We start from the raw sequence: 20211 nt of genomic DNA, 5'->3' as shown, positions 1-20211 counted from the left end.
CCCATGTGTCACCGATCGTGGTGAGGACAGACAGCTCGGCTCTCACCACTTACCAGGAAGAACATGCGCTGCTGGAGCCCCTTCCCGGAGAGCTTGCTGAGGCTGCCCAGGCGGATGAATTCCTGCAGAGAAAACACACCTATGAGTTGGCTCGGAGCCTGCAGACCCGTGTCCACGCAGATTCAACAGCCACGTGAGATGCTTCCACCTACCGCGGTCCCTTTCACACTAAAAATCGTAGTGATCACAGCCCCTGTTTACTGAATGCCCAGCTGTGCTGCCTCTCAGCACCTCCCCTTCCCAGCAACCTGCAAGGCCGAGGCTAACTTCGGCTCCAGTACCAGATGGGAAGCCGGCGGTCAGAGGTCTACAGGCAGCTTCATACTGGAACCTGTCACCGTGCACTTAACCTCCAGGCCCTTCGGGCTTCCGCTGCGAGGAGGTGACCAAGGACCCGGGAGGGATGCAACGGGGCAACAGGGGACCAAGGATGAGATGTATGCCATAGGCGAGAACTATGAGAGATCATCTTCACGATTTAAACGCTGGTTATCAAAAACTGGTAACTGTGTTCTAGAATTAAAGAGCCACAAGCAAGGAAGAACAAAGATCCTGCAAGCTGCAACTAAGACTTGGCTTGACTAAATAAATCAGTAAAAATTAAAAAATATTAAAAACAAAATTTTTATTTTTAAAATAAATTTATTTTCATTGGAGGTTAATTACATTATTGTAAAAAACAAAATAAAAATTTTAAAAGTATTAAAAACAACCCCCCCCCCCGCCCCAAGCTCCTATGAAATAGGAGAAAAAGAAAAGGTCCTTAATATCCTTAAGCTCAATCAGCTTCCTTCTGGAATGAAATTCACACTGTCCAGGCCTCTGAGTTTTAACCAAATGAACCCCCACTGTGTTCCTGGAAGGACTCTTTGGGCACACAATGCCTAGGACAGAAAACACACCCCGGGCCCTGGCTCAGGCCAGACTGTGCTGGGGTCCTTTGCCTTGGAAGAACTCCTGCTTCCAGGACTTGACACCCCCATCTCAGCCTGATCCCAGCAAGGGGGTGGCAGGATTAGGCCTGGAAGCATAGGAATTAGACTGCAGGAATAGATTGTTAGGAATTAGACTGCAGGGAGTGTGAACATCAGATGCTCACTTATAAATATCAATTTTTCAAATTCCACATGTAGACAAACCTCTTGGAGCCGTCTTTCCACTCATCAGGTTATTTCAATAATTTTAAATAGATAATCAATTAGCCTCGGTGTGTGGAACAGCCCACCTTAGAACGTGGCCCTCTGAGGGCCTCGGATCCCTCTTTCCCATTTCTGTCAGGGTTGACTTGAAACACTGAGGGGTCGTGAAGCTGGTTGATCCACAGAAGAACATACAGATAAGGCTGGTCCTGCAGTGTGTACCCAGCACCCCAATTCTGACTTCAGCTTCATTAATAATGATTTATTAGCACATGGTGTATTCCTGACATGTGCTGGCTGCTTATATTAGGTTCATGCACAAGCCTGTAAATTCGTCCCCATTTTTCAGATAAGGAAACTGAGGAGCAAAATGAGTAAGGAACTTGCCCACACCTGGTCAGTGGGTGAATAGAGCCCGCATCTGATGAAACAAGTCTGTGTTTCAGGGAACACGAGAGTCGCTCAGTCATGTCCGACTCTTTGCGACCCCAGGAACCATACAGCCCATGGAATTCTCCAGGCCAAAGTACTGGAGTGGGTAGCCTTTCCCTTCCCCAGGGGATCATTCCCAACTCAGGGATCGAATCCAGGTCTCCCGCACTGCGGGCAGATTCTTTACCAGCTGAGCCCCCTGGGAAGCCGGCTGTGCTGTGTACATTATACTAAGTGTAGTCTCTTCAAATGAGTGTAGGTGGGAGAAGAGGAAGGTAACATATTTACTATGTTAGTTTTGCAGATTAAGTCTCATTTGATCCATATAACCTTCTTGGACCTTTGCATAGGAATCAAGTGTTTCTCTGTCATAGGCATGATCCTATGCTAGTTTTAGAAATCAATCCAGCTATTGGGTTTGAGGCCAATTACCTGTGTCCAGTATTTCTGGGTTACCGTGATGAATTTCTGCACTCCACGGTGCTAACTGGTTGGCCCTGAGGAAATTTACTTTGAGGGGAAAATGATAAGTCATGTTCGGTCATGATTGATATTCCTCTCAGCTGGCCAATTAATTAATACCTGTGCTGACCCTGGCCGTAGAGTTAAATGTTCTTTTGGGCTCACTCAGACTCAATCAGAGTGATGAGCTATGTCTCAATCAAAAACTTAACCTCTCGTCTACCAAAAGGAAAACTCCTGCAACTGTGGGCTGGATCAATATGATTAACACCAGGCTATGGTCATTTGGAGAAAGAAATGGCACCCTACTCCAGTATTCTTGCCTGGAGAATCCCATGCAGGGGAGCCTGGCAGGCTACAGTCCACAGGGTCACAAAGAGTCGGACTGAGTAACAAACACGCACAACCTATGACAGAGAAAGTATGGTCCCCATGTCACAGAATGAAAGGAACATTCCAGCAGGTGAGACAGTCCAGTTCTGGTGGAGCCAGAAACTGAACCCAGGGCCACCTACACCAATCCACTGCTCTTTTCACAGCACCGTGGAAACTATTTCTCAAAATAAGAAGTTCCTTACAGATGCTCTTATTTGCCATGTAGAATATAATATGTTAAGTATTTTATAACATTCGAAGTTAAGAGAAAATTATACCAATTCCGTAAGGCTTTAAAGGCTTCTGCATGGATGGGTGAACACGGGTTGTGATGTGCTGAGTCCTGGCAGAATTTTCTCACTAGTAGAGCTGAAGTTAAGTCCCAGCTTTAATTTCCAGCTGACAGTTACCACATAACTCTTCTGACAATGTTTTATAGCTGATACTCTGCTCAGCTTTGTAATTAGGCTTCCCAACAGAAAGACCCAATACCCAAAAGGATGAGGGATATTTGTCTGAAGTTTAAGGCAGGTATGACAGATCAAAGAAGCTAAAATAAAATGCCTTTCTGAATCTGGGTTAGGTGTAGTTTGAGACAGGAGAGCTGGTAGAGAAAGTTCCCATATAGAGATCTGATGAGATGGAGCAAGTATTTTTAATTCCTGGTCAATGACTGTTTCCTAGGAAGAGTTGGAAAAAGGCAGGCTACCTGTATGTTTAAAATGCCCATTGGCCTGGAGGAAGCATGCTTGATATTGTGGTCCTTTACTGTGAATGACCTACCTGTCATGCGCATGGAGAAAGTGGAAGTGCTAAGTCACTCAGTTGTGTCTGACTCCTTGTGACTCCATGGACGGTATCCTCCGTCCATGAAGCTCTCCAAGAATACTGGAGTGGGTTGTCATTCCCTTCTCCAGGGGATCTTCCTGATCCAGGAGTTGAACCTGGGTCTCCTGTATTGCAGGCGGATTCTTTACTGTCTGAGCCACCAGGGAAGCCCCATGGGGAAGTAAAGGGTAAACAGTAAGTAGAATGTCTCTCTCTCCCAGAACTGTGTTCTGGCTACAGTTTTCATTTCTAACTTTCCCACTTACATGGGAATTATAGCATACTTTCGTGCACTAACTTCTCTGCTTTCTATTGCCCCTTCACCCAATTATTATTATTATTTTTTGGCCACACCACAAGGCATGTGGGATCGCTCCCCAACCAGGGATGAAGCCTGTGCCCCCTGCAGTGGAAGTATGGTGTCTGAACTAATCCCTGGACCACCAGAGAAATCCTCTACCCAATTTTTAAAAAAATTCTTTCCTTTTCTTCCATCTTCATTTACCTAATGTTTTTTTTTTAAACAGGCAATCTCAAAGCCTCTCAGAATATGGTGGGGAAAAAGTATATAAGCATATCAACCAATATGGAGAAAAAGCAGAAGATGAGGCTGAAGGATTCACTTATCTTCTTCTGACCCAAAATTTCTGAATTGCCACTGTAATATTCAAGGCATTTTCCCCAGTTGTCTCCCGGTCTGGGGAAGAAAGCCACTTCAGAAGGAGAGTATTTTAATTTGGGGGGTGTCCATATTCAAAAGGCTCCAATGTGTCACTGCAAGTCTTTCTTGGGGTTTGCCAGGTGGCGCTAGTGATAAAGAACCTGGCTGCCAATGCAGGAGACATAAGAGACACGGGTTTGATCCCTGGGTCGGGAAGATCCCCTGGAGGAGGATGTGGCAACCCACTCCAGTACTCTTGCCTGGAGAGTCCCAGGGACAGAGGAGCCTGGCGGGCTGTAGTCCATGGGGTTGCAAAGAGTCAGATGCAACTGAACTCAACTGAACTGAACTGAAAGTGACTTAGCACACACAAGTCTTTCTGGCTCCACTTCCAGAGCATACAGAGAGAACTTACCCTTCCTGGGATCACAAGATTGTCAACGCCAATCAAATCTTTCTTGAGTTCATGCAGCTTCTGGAAATTCTCCATCTTGATCATCGTACCGTGAAGCTGGGCCACCATTTCCGTGATCTCTGCCAAAGCCGCTGAGGAAGGAAACAGACACAAAAACTGCATCAGTCACAGCAGACGAGGGTCATTTCCCCTTACAGCTTGAAGCTTAATTCTCCAGGGTAATATCCTCTGGTAGCTGAACTATGTTAGAAGCCTTCCTTCTAGGGAAGACACTGCTATTTCTGAGTGATAATAAAAACCGCGTGATTTACTTTATGTATCGATTTGCTTTAGTTTCCCGCAAACCATCTTGAAAATGTCAGTGCCCCCTTCAGAGCTCGGTGGTGGACAGCTGTGCTTCAGTTAGAAATGCTTGTTGGCACAAAGGGGGCAGCAGCAAGGGGTTAAGAGTGCCTGGAATTTTGCCCCCAGGGCAGAGATTTTTCTCCCCTCCCTGTTAGCTGGAAAGAGCAGAGCAAGCAAAGAGGCCACAGAAAAATCCCGGGCAAAGGAGAGAGCTTTCTGGCAGAGGGTCCAGCTGACAGTGTGACACTTTTGAGCAACAAACATTCCAGCGTGTCCTGGTTTTTCCTTCTGCACCCATTTATAGTGTTTACCATGATGGCTGCCGAGAAAAACTGCAACTAACTTTTCCAATATTGGGCGCATCTCCCCTACACTGATGGGCATTCAGGGTTGAGGCCTCGAGGGTCAGGCACAGACTTGAGCCTTAGAGGAGGAGGAGGATTCTGCCAGGGAAAGGACCAGGAGGTGGTGTTGGGGAGTCCAAGCGGAAGGAATATGCTAAGGCGTGAGGCTGCATGGTTTGCTTTAAAGCCTGCTGTCTAAAGCAAGTCAAAACCACGTCTTGAGCCATTTCTGTTCCCGTTGCATGAATTACCAGTGTCTTCACTGGTGGTGGTATTGGTGGTTTAGTCACTAAGTCGTGTCTGACTCTTGCGACCCCATGGACTGTAGCCCGCCAGGCTCCTCTATCCATGGGATTCTCCAGGCCAAGAATACTGGACTGGGTTGCCATTTCCTTCTCCAGGGGATCTTCCTGACCCAGGGGTTGAACCCAGGTCTCCTGCACTGCAGGCAGATTCTTTACCAACTGAGCCACCAGGGAACAATGTCTTCATTACTCTACGAAATCTTCCCTTGGGTTGCCTTTCTAAAAACTAAGATCAAATTTACATACTTTAGGCAAGAGACACATATCGTGACATACTGACGGGTGTGCAAAGTCTCGTAATCTGTCAAGAACCACCTGGAGAGAGCGGCCTGTGTACAGACTGGTGCGGTGTCCTGGCCCCCAGGGGCTCCAAGTTCAGGCCAGGGAGCGCAGATGGTAACAGACCACAAACAACACGAGAAGAGGATGTAAGTTCACAAAGACGACGCGTGGCACAGTGGGGAAAGCATGGTCTAGAGTGGCAACTCCCATCTTTGGCCAGCTGAGCAACGCTCACAAATCCTTTAGCCCCTCTGAAGCCCATTTTCTTATCTATAAGATAGGATAACAACCCTTCTCTCATGGGGTTGTTAAAGAAGTAAAGGTGTTAATGTGAGAAAGATACCTGGCAGAGTACCTGGTCCAGGTGCTGAGCGAGGGGCAGTGAGTAATATCATCATCATTAGCTGGTAGGGAAGGATGGTCAAGAATGTGGGTTCTGGGTTTAGGTTACCAGTCATTTACTTTGCAGCTGTGTGACTCTGGGAAGGTTCCTTAACCTCTCTGGTCTCAGCGGTCCCCATATGTAAAATGAGCTCACCATTATCTTGTAGGCATTTCTCGAAGACTGAGACCTGATACACCTGAAATGCTCAGTGTGGTGACCTCACGAATGCCCCGCAGCAATGAGCAGTAGTGTTTATTACCAGCCATTTCCGGTGGCCCATCCAAGGGGAAAGTGATGAGCTTCTACCACGTAGCTGAATGTAGCTTTTTGGAAGGGACGGACTCTAAGTGGAGCTTCTTCAGGGTTCTTTGCACTAACCACCCAGGATAGAGGAGAAAATGCAGGCAAGAGGATGGAGAAGAGAAGCGAATCATGACTGCCTTCCTGACAGGACAGACCAAGAGGGACAGAAAATACCGGTCCAGGTCCTAGAAAGCGAGTCTGCCCGGCTTGGGACACAATCCCAGAGACCTGCCCCCCTCGCCCCCCGCCCCCACCAACACACCCACCCACTCACCTCGGCAGTCCCTGAAGTCGCTGTGGCTGGGTGGGTAGTGTTTGCACAGTCGCTCCAGGACCTGCTTGTAGTGCATGAGCCGGTGCAGCGGGCGCAGGAGGAAGGTGTTGAGCGGCAGGTAGCACACCTTCTGCAGCTCGAAGTCTCGGCACAAGCTCTCCAGCCGCCGGGAGCCCCGGATGCCGGTCTCCAGCGCCTCCAGCGCCTCGCTGTGCTTCCACAAGTGAGCAGCCAGTTGCTGGTGGGGAAGACATGGGAGGGGGCGGGGGCGGGGCCAGGGAGAGGAGGGGAGTCTGGCTCAGCCACGTGGTCCACCCAGTCTGACTCTCCCAAGGCATCACCTGTGCTTTCATTATCTCGTCCCACTTGTTTAATCTCATGCTTTTACTATTTCACTATTTAAGTTCTCAAGATGAAATAAAAAAGCTCTATAAAAGCACAGACCAGTTTAAAATACGCAGGGATCATAAAATATTTGAGATGTATATGGAACACTAGAGATGTAAGTGTCCTTTTAAAACAAGACTGGTGAAACTCAGGGGAAATAAATGAATGGGAGTGCCTGAGAGCTGATTCCAGTCTGTCTCCCACTGTAAAATCCCCCTGCAGTGTCCCCGCACCTACTGCAAAGGTCCAGAACAAAGTCTGCTCTACCATCCTTAACGACTGTTGCTGAATATCGTTTTCCTTTAATGGGCGGCGGTGGAGACAGCTGCAGGGTAAGAAGTCTGATAGAGCGTTCCAGAAGGGATTAATTCCTCATGGCAGCTATTGGCCTTGTCTTCCCCCTCATTCCCAGAAGCTGGCTCACTATCTGTGTGCTGATTCCCAGAACACCTGGATTCCCAATCCTGGCATCTCCATTCCCACAGCCCACAAAGAGCTGAAAATCCAGGAGTCCAGACATCAACCCCCCCACGGCCCCCACCTTACTGCAACTGAGGCTGCCCACCGATCCTCTCACCCAGGATGGGTGCTCAACACAGAAAAACCAGGAGAAGATTCCAGATGCCCTCAGGTTTTGAATTCTTCGCCAAGACCTACCGGTTCTACCTCCTGCAAACAGCAAGCCTGTTCCTGGCTTCGCCCAGTGGTCACCGCCCTTGTTCTGACCACCGCCAGGGTCTCCATTGGGGTCTCTGCCTCACTTCTGCCCCCTGACTTTCAAGTGGCTCCCAAAGGAGCGTCCTCCAGTGCAACTGCGCACTTCACCTCCTGCTTGGGATATCCCAAGAACTCCCACCGTCTCAGGACAACCTCTAGAGTTCAGCAGGGCGCATGGGGCCCTGATGGGTGACCTCTCCTGCCCCTCCACTGTGGCTTCTTGCTCCTCACTCCCGGCACCTACTGAATAACCTGCCCTTGACTGTGCCGGGCTCTGGCACCCAGAGCCATGGCATGGGGCACTCTGCTCCTAAGGACCCCTGCAGGCTCAGCTCTGAGTCTTCCCCTGCTCTCCAGGCCAAGTTAGTGACTCCTCCTCCTCCTGGACTTCCTGTCCCCCGTAGCCACTATCACGTGGTCTCCCTGTTGAGTTTATTTGGTGATTTTAAAAATATAAATATACAGATTCATGCGTGCTGTGCTGAGCTGCTTCAGTCGAGTTCGACTCTTTGCAATCCCACGGACTGTAGCCCGCCAAGCTCCTCCACCCGTGGGATTCTCCAGGCAAGAATACTACAGCGAGTTGCCATTTCCTCCTCCAGAGGATCTTCCCAGCCCAGGGATCAAACCTGCATCTCCTGCATTGCAGGTGGATTCTTCACCGCTGAGCCACCAGGGAAGCCCCGTATAGATTCACAGGAAGTTGCAAAGGCAAGTGCAGGGGGTCTTACGCATCCTTCCCCCAGCCTCCCCTCCTGCTCACATGTTGTCTAACTACAGCATGGAGCCCAACCAGGATGCTGACGCTGGGAAAGTCCAGCGTTCATTCAGCCAGTTACACACACCCTCAACTTGTGTGTGTATGCCTATGTCAGTGTGTGTGCACGGGTGTGCGTGCATGTAGCTCTATGCAGTGTTCGCACACTTGTGATCCCTTTTTTTGAGAGTGTCCATCCTGTCACTACATACACACAGCCGGCACTGCCAGGAGGCCTGCTGCCCGCCTGCAGTAATGAGCAGACGAACCACTGCAGGCATCCCGCTCAGGCAAGGGTCTTGCAAGGCCCTGAGCACCTGGAGAGGTGGGTGCAAGGTCCTTGGAGCACGGAGTAGAACATGAAGGTTGGGGTGGGGTGGGTGGAGGGATGAGGGATCTGGCAAAACTGACCAGGGAAGGCTTTAAGAGTTTGGACTGTATTCTCTAAACCACAGAGAAACAAGGCGGGTTTGGAGCCTCATCAGGGTGGCCATGATGTAAATGGTGGCTGGAGAGGATAAGAGGTGAGTCACGGGGAAGAGAACAGAGAGCCAGAGGGAGGGAAGCACTAAGAAATGAACAAGGAGAGGGGGCAGGAGATGCCCGGGCCTCGGGGGGGAAGGTCACAGCCTAAATGACAGGGGAAGGGTCAAGGTGCAAGGCGAGGGCCTCCTCTGCGTGTGTGGCTGATGCTGCCAGAACATTTCAGCCCAGGTGAGAGATCACCACCTGGGTGCCTGACTTTAGGCGGGATTGGAGCTCTGGCCGGCTCGCTCATCCTGTGTGGAGGGTCTGGGGACAAAAGCCAGTGATGTCCCCAGCCCTGCTGAACATCTGCACGTGTGCAGGTGGATGCCCGGGTAGGGGGATGGGCAGGAAAGACTGCAAGCTGGGGCCTGTGCAAAGCACTGTGGACAGAAGCGCCGGCGTTGGCACTTCTCTGGAACCTTCAGCTGCTCCCCTCCACGCTTTATAAAAACTCCCTATAACCGACAATAACAGCCACAATAAAAAATAAAAATAGAAGAAAAACCGATTTCTCTAAAACGCTGCCAGAGTCTAAGCCTCCCATCTATTTTTATTTTGTTTGCACAGAGTTCCGCGCCATAAATGCTTGTGGCGTTGGCACAGTAATCAAAATGCCAGCACGGCCAAGGAAGCCGACTAAATGCAAACATGCCAGCTCACTAGATGGAGGGGGAAGAATTGCCCTGGGCGGAAATCAGGTCTGTGTTTAGGAGGTTTTAGGTGCTAGGTGACCGGAAAGGAGCATGGATGTCTAGTCTAAGCAAGGGCACCCTTCCGTGGGAGGGTCGCAAGGGGAGCTGGTACACAGGGAGAATGCCAGGGCTATCCCAAGGGGGTGGGACACTTTCAAACTTCAACAATAACTGTAACTCTACAAGTGCTTTAGACATTGTATGCTCTCAGCTAGTGTGGATGGACAGTATATATAGACAGATGGAAGAATGGTTGGATGGACTGAAGTGGTGACGGGACAAGCAACCTGCCTTCTTCAGGGGGTAAAGAATTCGCCTGCAGTGCACGAGACGCAGGTTTGATCCCTCGGTTGGGAAGAACCCTTGGAGAAGGAAATGGCAACCCATTCCAGTATTCTTGCCTGGGAAATCCCATGGACAGAGGTTGCAGAGTCAGACATGACTTAGAGATTAAACAACAAGCTTAGTTATTAGTTAAGGTTGTTAGACAGGCTTCGGAGGCTGAGCTACAGGAAGATTGCTTTAAAATGTTAACTACAAATGTATTCAGGTTTCCCTGGTGGCTCAGACAGTAAAGAAGCCACCTGTAATGCAGGACACCCAGGTTTGACCCCTGGGTTGGGAAGATCCCCTGGAGAAGGGAAAGAATGTTGTTCGGTCACTCAGTCGTGTCTGACCTATGGATGCAGTCTTTGTGACCCCATGGACTGCCGCACTCCAGGCTTCCCTGTCCTTCACTATCTCCTGGAGTTTGCTCAAACTCATGTCCATTGAGTTGGTGATGCCATTCAACCATTCATCCTCTGTCTCCCCCTTCTCCTCTTGCCCTCAATCTTTCCCAGCATCACAGTCTTTCCCAGTGAGTCAGCTCTTCGCATCAAGAAGTCAACTTCAGCATCCGTTCTTTCAATGCATATTCAGGGTTGATTTGGCCACCTACCCCAGTATTCTTGCCTGGGGAATTCCATGGACAGAGGACCCTGGCGGGCTACAGTCCATGGGGTTGCAGAGTCAGACACAACTGAGTGACTCACACACACAGATGTATTCATATTTGAAAGATAAACTGTGTGAGTTAAAACATTCCATTTTTAAAGGAATTACTAATGGATTCGAACGAAAGGCAAAAATAAAATTTCAGACCTAAGAGGTGGGAAGATTTCAAACAAGAGGCAGACTCCTGGTTCACTCTGTCCCGACATTTTGGGAGACTTTCATTCTTTGGTGTCAGTTAGATATCACTTAACGGTCAAAAATATATTTACCTTATAAACTGACTGAAAGTCACAGAATTGCCTGGAATTCCTACATAGCTCTGAATCCAATGTTTTTGTCGAAGAACCCAAAACAACTGACTACCAGTGAAATGCTCGGTCAACCAATGTTTTGTCTACACAGCTTTCTTCAAATGACTCATAGAGAATACCTGTTGTTCTGGTTCCAACACAGAGCGTTGGAAAAGTACTGAACTGGATTTTCTTTTATGCCGCCAAATAAAATTATCCAGGGGAGGCAGGAGTTCCTCCAAGGCTGTGCTATACGCAGATGCGAATCCCAGGTGGGGATCACAGTCCGAGTTTCCCTCCCAGGGGAGCCCCGCCCCCGCTTCCCTCTCCCACCAGCAGCTTACCTTCATCCCCTGAATGTTCTTCAGCATCACGTCTCCGATTCTTTGGTAATCTCCTCTGATGTGGGCATTCGAGCGGCCTTCCCTGGGAGCAAAGGGTTGGAAACCAAAGCGTTAGCAGTGCAAACATGACCGGATCAACGTGCCAGCCCCAGATGACAAACCGTCAACCTTCACGTCTTCCAATCCGCTAACCTATCTGTACTTTCCTTTCTCTGTGTGTCACAGGACATCAGCGCTAGAAGGAGATTTCAAAATGACCCCAGTCCTTCTGCAGACAAAGAAGTCCACTTGTGCTCTGAAAGTGGCAGGGATGAGCCACATCCTGTTCACTTTAATTTGATCTCATTTAACATTTCTTTTTCCATCCACGCTTGGGTGATTTTCTCAGCATTAGAACAACGAGGAGATGACTTGCAGGAACAAGCTCATGAAACTGATTCTTTCTCATAGACAGGGACTAACAGACACTTGTAAGAAGCCAGGCTTAGCCTCAAAAATCAAGGTTTTTTGCTCCCAAGAGTCCTTACCTGAAACAGACAAAGGGCTGTGTGAAAAGCCCTTGGCAAGAGAAAAATATAAATGAGGGCGTGCAGGAGACCCCCTTACAGAGGTGGGTATGTGAAGAACGACCCAGAAGCGGGCAGGATGGGGTCCCAGGTATTGAGGTGGGTCAGGGGTCCCTCGGACATGCTGGGTGGCGAAAGACAAAGACATGGGTGTTTTGAATGGAGCATCTGGGTATATATTAATTTCTCTATGGCTCTAGGCTGTATCCAATATTGATAATCTAGGGGCTTAAACAGCAGTGAGTAAAGGAATATTATTAATAATAATGGCAGCTTCGGTTACTGAGCACTGACCACACAGTGCTGAGCACATTACAGGTACTGACTAGTCACTGAATGCTCTTGGCAGCCTTGTGACCAGGTACCGCCATCACCCCCTTTGAACAGCTAAATACTGAGGCACAAAGAAATGAAGCAACATGTCTAATGTCAGTGATCACAAGGCTGGAGCTTGGACCCGAGCCCAGGAACCCAGCCTATACACTTCTAGCTACCATACCTGTGCGTATCTGCCAATTAACCCACTGAATCTCCCAGAGAAAATTAAAACATGATTTTTCAACAACGAACCTGGCTAATATCTTCAACTGTTCAGGATAGCCAGAAGCCAATTTAAGGAAAAGGGACAAACTAAAAATGAAAAAAAGGTAAAAATCTGGGCAGGGAGGTGAGACGTGCTCAGGGTGGAGTAAATATCTGCAAACCCCGAGTGTGGAGGACAGTAACTTACACCCACAGGCGCTGCTGCCTAAGCCTCCAGCACCGGGAGGGATGACCTCCCTCCTCTTGGCATTCAGAGCTTCCTAGAACTGCCGGCTCAACCTCTCACACAGCAGGGCTCTTAGGATGGGGAGAGGAGGGCAGGGAGGAAGGGATTGAATGAGGCTTTCCAGGTGGTGCTAGTGGTAAAGAACCCACCTGCCAATGCCCGAGATGTCGGAGACGTGGGTTCGATCCCTGGGCTGGGAAGATCCCCTGGAGGAGGGCATGGCAACCCACTCCAGTATTCTTGCCTGGAGAATCCCATGGACAGAGGAGCCTGGTGGGCTGCAGTCCATGGGGTCACAGAGAGTCGGACTCGACTGAAGGGACTTGGCACTGAAGCGGGTAGAAGCGTCGGAGCAGACAAACAGGAAGCCTGGCTCCTCTCCTAGCTCCCCTCTCCCCACGCCAAGCAGTGACAACACACGTACTCCACCGTCTATAACTGGGCATGGACTGGGAATTACATCACAGGGGAGACAAGCAGCCAGACCCATCAGGGCATTAAAGGTATAAAATAAAAGGAGCGAGGGTGCCCACGATGTTCCCAGCCCCTGCCAGGGTCTTCGGCTGTCGTCCTCTTTTTAAATTAATATTTACTGGAATATAGTTGCTTTACAACGCTGTGTTAGTTTCTACTGTACACCAAAGTAAATCAGTTACACATATAAACATATCCCCCCCTTTTTTTTTTGGACTGCCTTCCCATTTAGGTCACCACACAGCAGTGGCCAGAGTTCCCTGTGTTGCAGTAGGTTTTTAGAGGTTATCTATTTCATACAGAGTAGTGGGTATATGTGAGTCCCAGTTTCCCAATTCATCCCACCCTCTCTCTCTCCGCGCCCTGGCGTCCATACACTTGTTCTCTGCGTCTGCGTCTCTTTCTGCTTTACCAATAAGTTCGTCTGTATCGTTTTTCTAGAAGGGCTGTCCTCTCGTTAACCTATTCCATTCTTTTCCACCCCGATGCAGAATTCCTCAATCCTCCTGCTTCCTCTTAGCTGCCAAAACAAACAAGCTGGCCGATGGCCTCAATTACTACGCACTTCTCTTCTGATTAAAGTATGGCTTCTCTTCTCGCCACTGCCTGAAATGGTTCTGTGCAACACTGCCGCTGACCTCTGAGCTACCTAATCCACCAAGGCGGGTACTGTCACTCCTGCTCCTGGTCACCCACTCGCGGCTGGCTGGTCCCCAACGCCCTGGCCCTGCTCTCTGGTTTCTCTCCCGGTGACATCTTCAGTCCTGTTTGCCAAGCCCTCCTCTCCAGGCCATTCCTAATCTGTTTCTGTGTTTTGAGGACCCATCCCTGGCTATCTTCTCTCTCTCCATCTCTACTTCTAGCAAGCCTTTCTAGTCTCCATGGTTTCAACTCACGATGCCACATCTATGACCTCAACGGGCTATGAAGTTACTGACCCAGGCCCTGAGTTTTATGACTTTCAGAGGTCGCTCCTCGAGTGACCTCAAGGTGGTGGATACGAAGATGCCACAGTGTATGCGGTGGCTTAGTCACTCAGTTGTGTCCGACTCTTGCGACCCCATGGACTGTAGCCCGCCAGGCTCCTCTGTCCATGGGCATTCTCCAGGCAAGACTATTGGAGCGGGTTGCCATTTCCTCCTCCAGGGGATCTTCCTGACCCAGGAACTGAACCCAGGAATCTGCACTGCAGGCAGATTCTTTACCAACTAAGCTCCAAGGGAAGCCACCTCACAGGAATCTCAAACTCAAGAGATTCTGCACAGAGGTATTTATCTTGCTGCCAAAATCTAATCTCCTTTCTCCATTTCATTCCTTAATGAAGCAACTGTCCTGCCTCAGCCTCATGCCAGGAGCCTTAGCTATCCACACCCAGTCTCTCTCCCCCCATCCATCGGGTCATTCTCCCCCAAAGCAGCCTTGTGAAGAATGCTCCAGCGTCTGACTTAGACTAGACTCCCCTGGTGGCTCAGATGGTAAATAATCTGTCTGCTAATGCAGGAGACCCAGGTTCGATCCTGCACCAGGAAGATCCCTTGGAGAAGAGAATGGCTACCCACGCCAGTATTCTTTCTTGTTGAATCCCATGGACAGAGGAGCCTGGTGGGCTACAGTCCATGGAGTTGTTGGACACGACTGAGCAGCTAACACTTTTCCTTTCCCCTCCTGAGACAGCATTCAGTTCTCTGCTCATGATCAGAAATTATTCCACCCCATCAGCTACAGGGGTATGGTATCTTTGGATCTTTGGTGAAAGGTTCTTAATTGGGTCACAACAGAGATGTTTATCGTTTGGCTATTCTGTGGATCCTGTGAGTGTGTGGATGCAGTTGTGAATTACAGGTTGCTTCTTCTCCTTACACACTTCGCGCAGGAAGGAGCTCCTGCCAGAAACGGAGGCTTCCTGCTGTTCAGAACCACCCAACCTCACACCTTCAGCATCACGGCGAAGCTCTCTTAGGAGCTGGGAAATTCTCCTTCCCTCCCCAACACATCTGAACAACAAAGGAGGACTGAATTGCTGAGCTAGAACAGCCTGGTTTCAATAAAAAGAGGGAAGACACAACTTATGCTTGATTTACAGGTATGCAGCTATCATCTCGGAACCTAAAATCACTGACCCCAAACTTCCAAATGGGCGTCCCACTTGGCAACGCACATGAGACAGGTCTTCAGTTCATCCAAAGGACATCATCCAGATATTTTAGTGAGAATGCTCTGGACTGGGTGGAGGGAGAACTGGGGGTCCCGGCTCCCACTGGTATTGAACAATCCTCTGTCTCTCTCTCACAGAGAGCATCCTGACCCACGGGAAACCGGAGCAGCGGAGCAGGCAGGGAGGAGGGGGAGGGAGTGCTGATGGAAGCCAAGCTGGATTGACTTCACTTCCTTTCTTCCTTTGCCAACTCTTTATTAAAAGAGAAGTGCACTGATGCTAAAACCCAGACGCAAGGGGGACCTTCCTGCTTTGGCTGGCCAGCAGAACCTTATCTGTTCCCCTCAGTTTTCAGAGTCTTTATTTCATTTAGGAAACTGCTCTGGGATGGCATCAGGGATCCTCTGTGCCCAGTCAATCCACGGAGCGGGGGTAGACTGAGGCCACGCGGTGAAACTAGGCTGGCGCGCAGCCGGGGCCAGCCCTCCTTGGCCCCAGAGCACGGAGTCAGCCCTCGGGAAAGGGGGCGAGACCTGCGCCCCGGCTGCTCCGTAGAGAATTACCGTCACGCTTAGGACGCTTCCTCTGCATGTGAACGCCAGCGAACCCGCAAGTCCAGTGCACTGGCCTTATTGTAAAGAGCTAAAAGGTCACTTGATTACGGAGAACATGGAAAAGTAATTACAGCGCTTCCGGAACAGCCTCTGGATGTTAACCTCACAAGAAAAGGGTCCTTGTTGGGAAGGTGGGGCCGCGTATTCACTGTCTGGCTAATTACTGCGCCGACAATGCAGTGGAAAACTCTTTTGACAATTTCGCGCTGGAAACCCATGTACCAAGAAGCCTCCCAGATGCTGAATTCTGACCTGTGTACCATGATTAGTGTGCTCCAGGGCACAACTGTGTGTTATCTCATCTCAGCCACAAGGTTGAACACACGCGTGCACACACACGCGCACGCGCGGAATCTCTGACTCTTCCAGACCCTTTGTAAACGGTTCATTCACCACTACAGACAGACCAAGGCTCCGCCCTTTCCTCCCTCTCACAACAAAGCAAAGAATCAGCTCATTAGACTAAAACATGAAAGCAAAACCACGTATCTTGGAGCTAAAAGGGCTGACTTTTTCAACTCAGCTCTGGGTCGGGGTGCTCTGTGACTCCAAGAAAATAGATTTAACTTTGTGAATTTTTAGGCCTCATTTGCAAAACAGACATCATGCCCTAATTCTTATCATTCCTTGTGGTTCCTATGGTTCTAAGTGGGGGGGAAGGAAAAGAGGCTGTAATTTTGTCTGTGGGTGTGTATCTGTGCTGTCATTGTGCCAAGTTGCTTTAGTTGTTGACCCTGTTCGACGCTATGGACTGTAGCCCGCCAGGCGTCTGTCTCCATGGGATTTTCCCGGCAAGAATACTGGAGTGGGTTGTCACGCCCTCCTCCAGGGGACCTCTTGCATTGGCAGGCGGGTTCTTTATCGCTAGCACCACCTGGGAAGCTATGCATCTATGTATCTGTATGTTTATCTATGTAAATAAAAGGATATGTAAGTGAGCAAATGAGTAAAGACAAATCATCCACTAATATGTAGGGTAGGAAGGGCAGCTGGGTTCAAAAAGCAACGAATTAGCCAGAGTAATAGATTTCATATGTGTGTGTATATATATATTAGCTGCATGTAACAGATGTGGATTTCAATATTCTTTGATGAATTTCAATAGCCTTTGAAATCCCTGGAGAGGCGAAACCTCATGAATGTGAATGTTAATTCACACTGCCACTTGCAGGGAAGGCATTTGTGAGGCGTTCTTGCTGGGCTGGGGTTCACTATTTCCCCCCAATAGCGACAGGTATGCGACCATCCTGTCCTCTGGCTCAGGTAGACATGGCAGCCTCAAGCCCTCAGCTACCTTGTGCTTGTCAACTATGCATACATTATAGATTTGCCTAAAGCTACAGCTTTTCTTCTTCCAAGTTTACCAGGTCCAGTTTAATATGAGGCACAAGAGTTACAGCCCACTCACAGGCAGGCTTGATAGCACCAGATGAGACCTGGGTTTGGTCCTGTTGACGGCCATGCATTAAAACACAGCACAATAGAAGGGCACTTTCAAACTCATCAGCGGCCTGTGTTCCAGCAGAAATGCACCTGCAATTGGGAAAATCATTTCCATTTTTCTAAACAAACAAACAAAAAGGTAGCTTGCTCTTAAAGCACAGTGGGCTATACAGACAGGAACAAGGCAAACAATTCAAGAAAAATAGCTCTTGCATATGCTTGAGAACAGGCAATTTTACTCCTGTGTTAAAAGGAAACAATCACCAACCACCACTGGCCCCCTGGGGGACAGAGCGAAGCTGAATCTGGGCAGGATACAGTGGGAAGATCCCTGCATCCTTAAAGTGTTTTTCTCACCTTAGAAACAAAGATGAAATTTTAAATTAATTTATACAAAAAAGTGTACATGCATTGCCCCCCACGGTATACCCACGATCCATATCTTGCCCTAAGTTCCTTCCACCGTGTATTCTTCCAAGCTTTTTTTCCAGGTAGATCACACTGCCTTGTCTCCAGTGAGTTTCATGGTTTAATTTGAAAGTAATGATTTTAAACCCTTTTTGCACAGCCTTCTTTTAAAAACCAGTGAAACTATTTTCAAACAAAAGCTTTGACACAAGAGAAGTAGATCTGCCTGAAGCAGGGAGCAGAGGGCTCGGATGGCCCGTCCTTGAGTCTTGCATTTTGAATACAACCTCAGTGACTCTGGACAGCTTCCCTGGTGGGAAGCACTAATGGTATTTTATTTTTAATATTAACATGTTGCAGACTTTGCATGTGAACACAGATTTTCTAAGTGTAAAAGCATGGTCTATCATCATTTGCCAGGCGCCCTGCGTTGAGCCTTTGAAACACAACAACAAACTAAATAATCTTTACGATTTACCCCAGAGGAAACCAAGACATTTTCATGAGTTTGTTTCCTAAGTATTTTGAGCAACTATTGTGTGGTGGGCCCTGTGTTTGGTGTAATGAATACTATTCATTCTTTTTAATACCATTTTTAAAGGCTACAACCCACTTACAGTTACTACAAGATATTGGCTCCATTCCCCAAACTGTACAATATATTCCTGTAGCCGATCTTATACCCAATAGTTTGTACCTCCTGATGCTGTGGAAAAGCACTTTCTATGATGATGGAAACGTGTTTTACGTCTGCTGTCCTAAACGCAGCCACTAGCCACTGGGTCTAATAACCCTTGAAACGTGGCTCGTGTTACTGAGAAACTGAATTTTTAATTTCAGTTATTTTAAACTGCTCCAAGTGGCCAGTGGCTACCATATGGGACAGGGCACTTTCGACATCTTCACTTATCCTGTTCTTGTATTGATTTCTATGTGTTAACTGTCTCAAAATCTTTGTGGAAGATGAAGCATCAAAGAATTTAAGTGAAATGAAGTGAAGTGAAAGTCGCTCAGTCATGTCCGACTCTTTGTGACCCCATGGACTGTCCATGGAATTCTCCAGGCCAGAACACTGGAGTGGGTAGCCTTTCCCTTCTCCAGGGGATCTTCCCAACCCAGGGATCGAACCCAGGTCTCTGGCACTGCAGGCGGATTCTTTACCAGCTGAGCCACAAGGGAAGCCCAAGAACACTGGAGTGGGTAGCCTATCCCTTCTCCAGGGGATCTTCATGACCCAGGAATCGACCCAGGGTCTCCCGCATTGAAGGCAGATTTCTCCTGATAACTGAGTTATCAGGGAAGCCCTAAGTAAAAATGAGCCTTCACAAGAGTTGTGACGCAGTTTCCCAACAAGACTCATTCTAACAGGCACACATCACCTGGAGCTCCACCCTAGACTCTGAGACCCAGGAGCAGGTCCGCCTGGAGGAAACCACAGTCTTGGCAGATGCTCGCGCATCAGGAGCTGAGATTCCAGGTGAACCAGGATGGGCGGCTGACACAGGAAGGTTAAGTAAACATCTCAGGAATTCAGAGAAGGAAAGACAGAGGTTGGTGGGGAGGACGGAGGGAGGGAGGAGTCATGGCTCACTCAGCCGGGCAGAGTCAATTTTACAGGTGGAAAATCAATGCGGTTAATCGACCCTGCTGGATTCGAGAGTGACTTGGGGATTTCTGACATGCAGGGTTGACACCCTAACTTCCTGCTCAGGACAAAAAACTCATTAGGGCTGGAGCTGCAGGAGCAGGTCAGGCCTGAGAGGCAGTGGGACCCCTCATCAGACGAGAACGTTCGTTCCACGAGACAAGGCACCGCAGCTGATTTTACTCTAAACGAGCAAAGTTGTCATTGCCGGTGGTAAACGCACTGTGGCGACGACAGGAGCTGGCGCACGAAAGAATTAATCCAACCATGAACAAAGTGTGTGAGGCAGGAATAATTCCCCCGTGAAATAATTACAGGGCTTCTCTGCAGTCAACCTTTACAAATATTTTGATCTTGGGTGACAACAAAAATAATACGGAAATCGGATCCTTTCCTTTACGTGGATGTGGGAAACAGTCCACAGTCATCGAATTCAGGGGGAACAAAGCTTTCATGTCATATAAATGACCTGCGTGGCAGTCAGCCAGCGCTTCACAGTGTGGCAGGAACCACTTGCCACTGGCGACCTCTCAGAAGGATGGTGGCTGGGGTCCGGTCCATCCTCGGGGATCCAGAGATGACGTGTGGGGAGGTGGACTCTTGGGGGCGGGGGGGCGCGTGTCCATGTGTGTGGTACACGTGTGTGCTCCTGACTCAACCAGGGCTGTGAGAAACTGCCCTGGCTGGAGGGTGAGCGAGCCACCTTTGGGGGTGGTGGCCAAGAACACGGAAAATGAACAGTGCCTCTTCCCGCCCTGCTTGCAGGAGCCGCCGGCGCACACCAAGCTCATGACAACAGGCTGTCTGGTCACCAGG

The 20211-nt window shown here is 49.0% G+C and overlaps 1 protein-coding gene across 1 annotated transcript in view; it reads right to left on the bottom strand.

Annotated features, from left to right (window-relative positions):
- FARP1 (FERM, ARH/RhoGEF and pleckstrin domain protein 1) overlaps positions 1–20211 on the bottom strand; it is a 236270-nt gene that overhangs the window by 8634 nt on the left and 207425 nt on the right. Inside the window, exons 16-19 of the mRNA XM_068984199.1 lie at positions 11322–11403; positions 6611–6848; positions 4373–4503; positions 54–122 (exon numbers count right to left, since the gene is read on the bottom strand). Of these exons, the coding sequence (XP_068840300.1) occupies positions 54–122; positions 4373–4503; positions 6611–6848; positions 11322–11403 (520 nt within the window). The remainder of the gene's footprint in view (positions 1–53; positions 123–4372; positions 4504–6610; positions 6849–11321; positions 11404–20211) is intronic.

The sequence above is a fragment of the Capricornis sumatraensis genome, chromosome 12 (assembly GCF_032405125.1).
Source record: "Capricornis sumatraensis isolate serow.1 chromosome 12, serow.2, whole genome shotgun sequence".
In the NCBI taxonomy this organism is placed as follows: Eukaryota; Metazoa; Chordata; class Mammalia; order Artiodactyla; family Bovidae; genus Capricornis; species Capricornis sumatraensis.
Note: the sequence above shows the minus strand (reverse complement) of the source record. Positions and strands in the feature narration are given on the sequence as shown.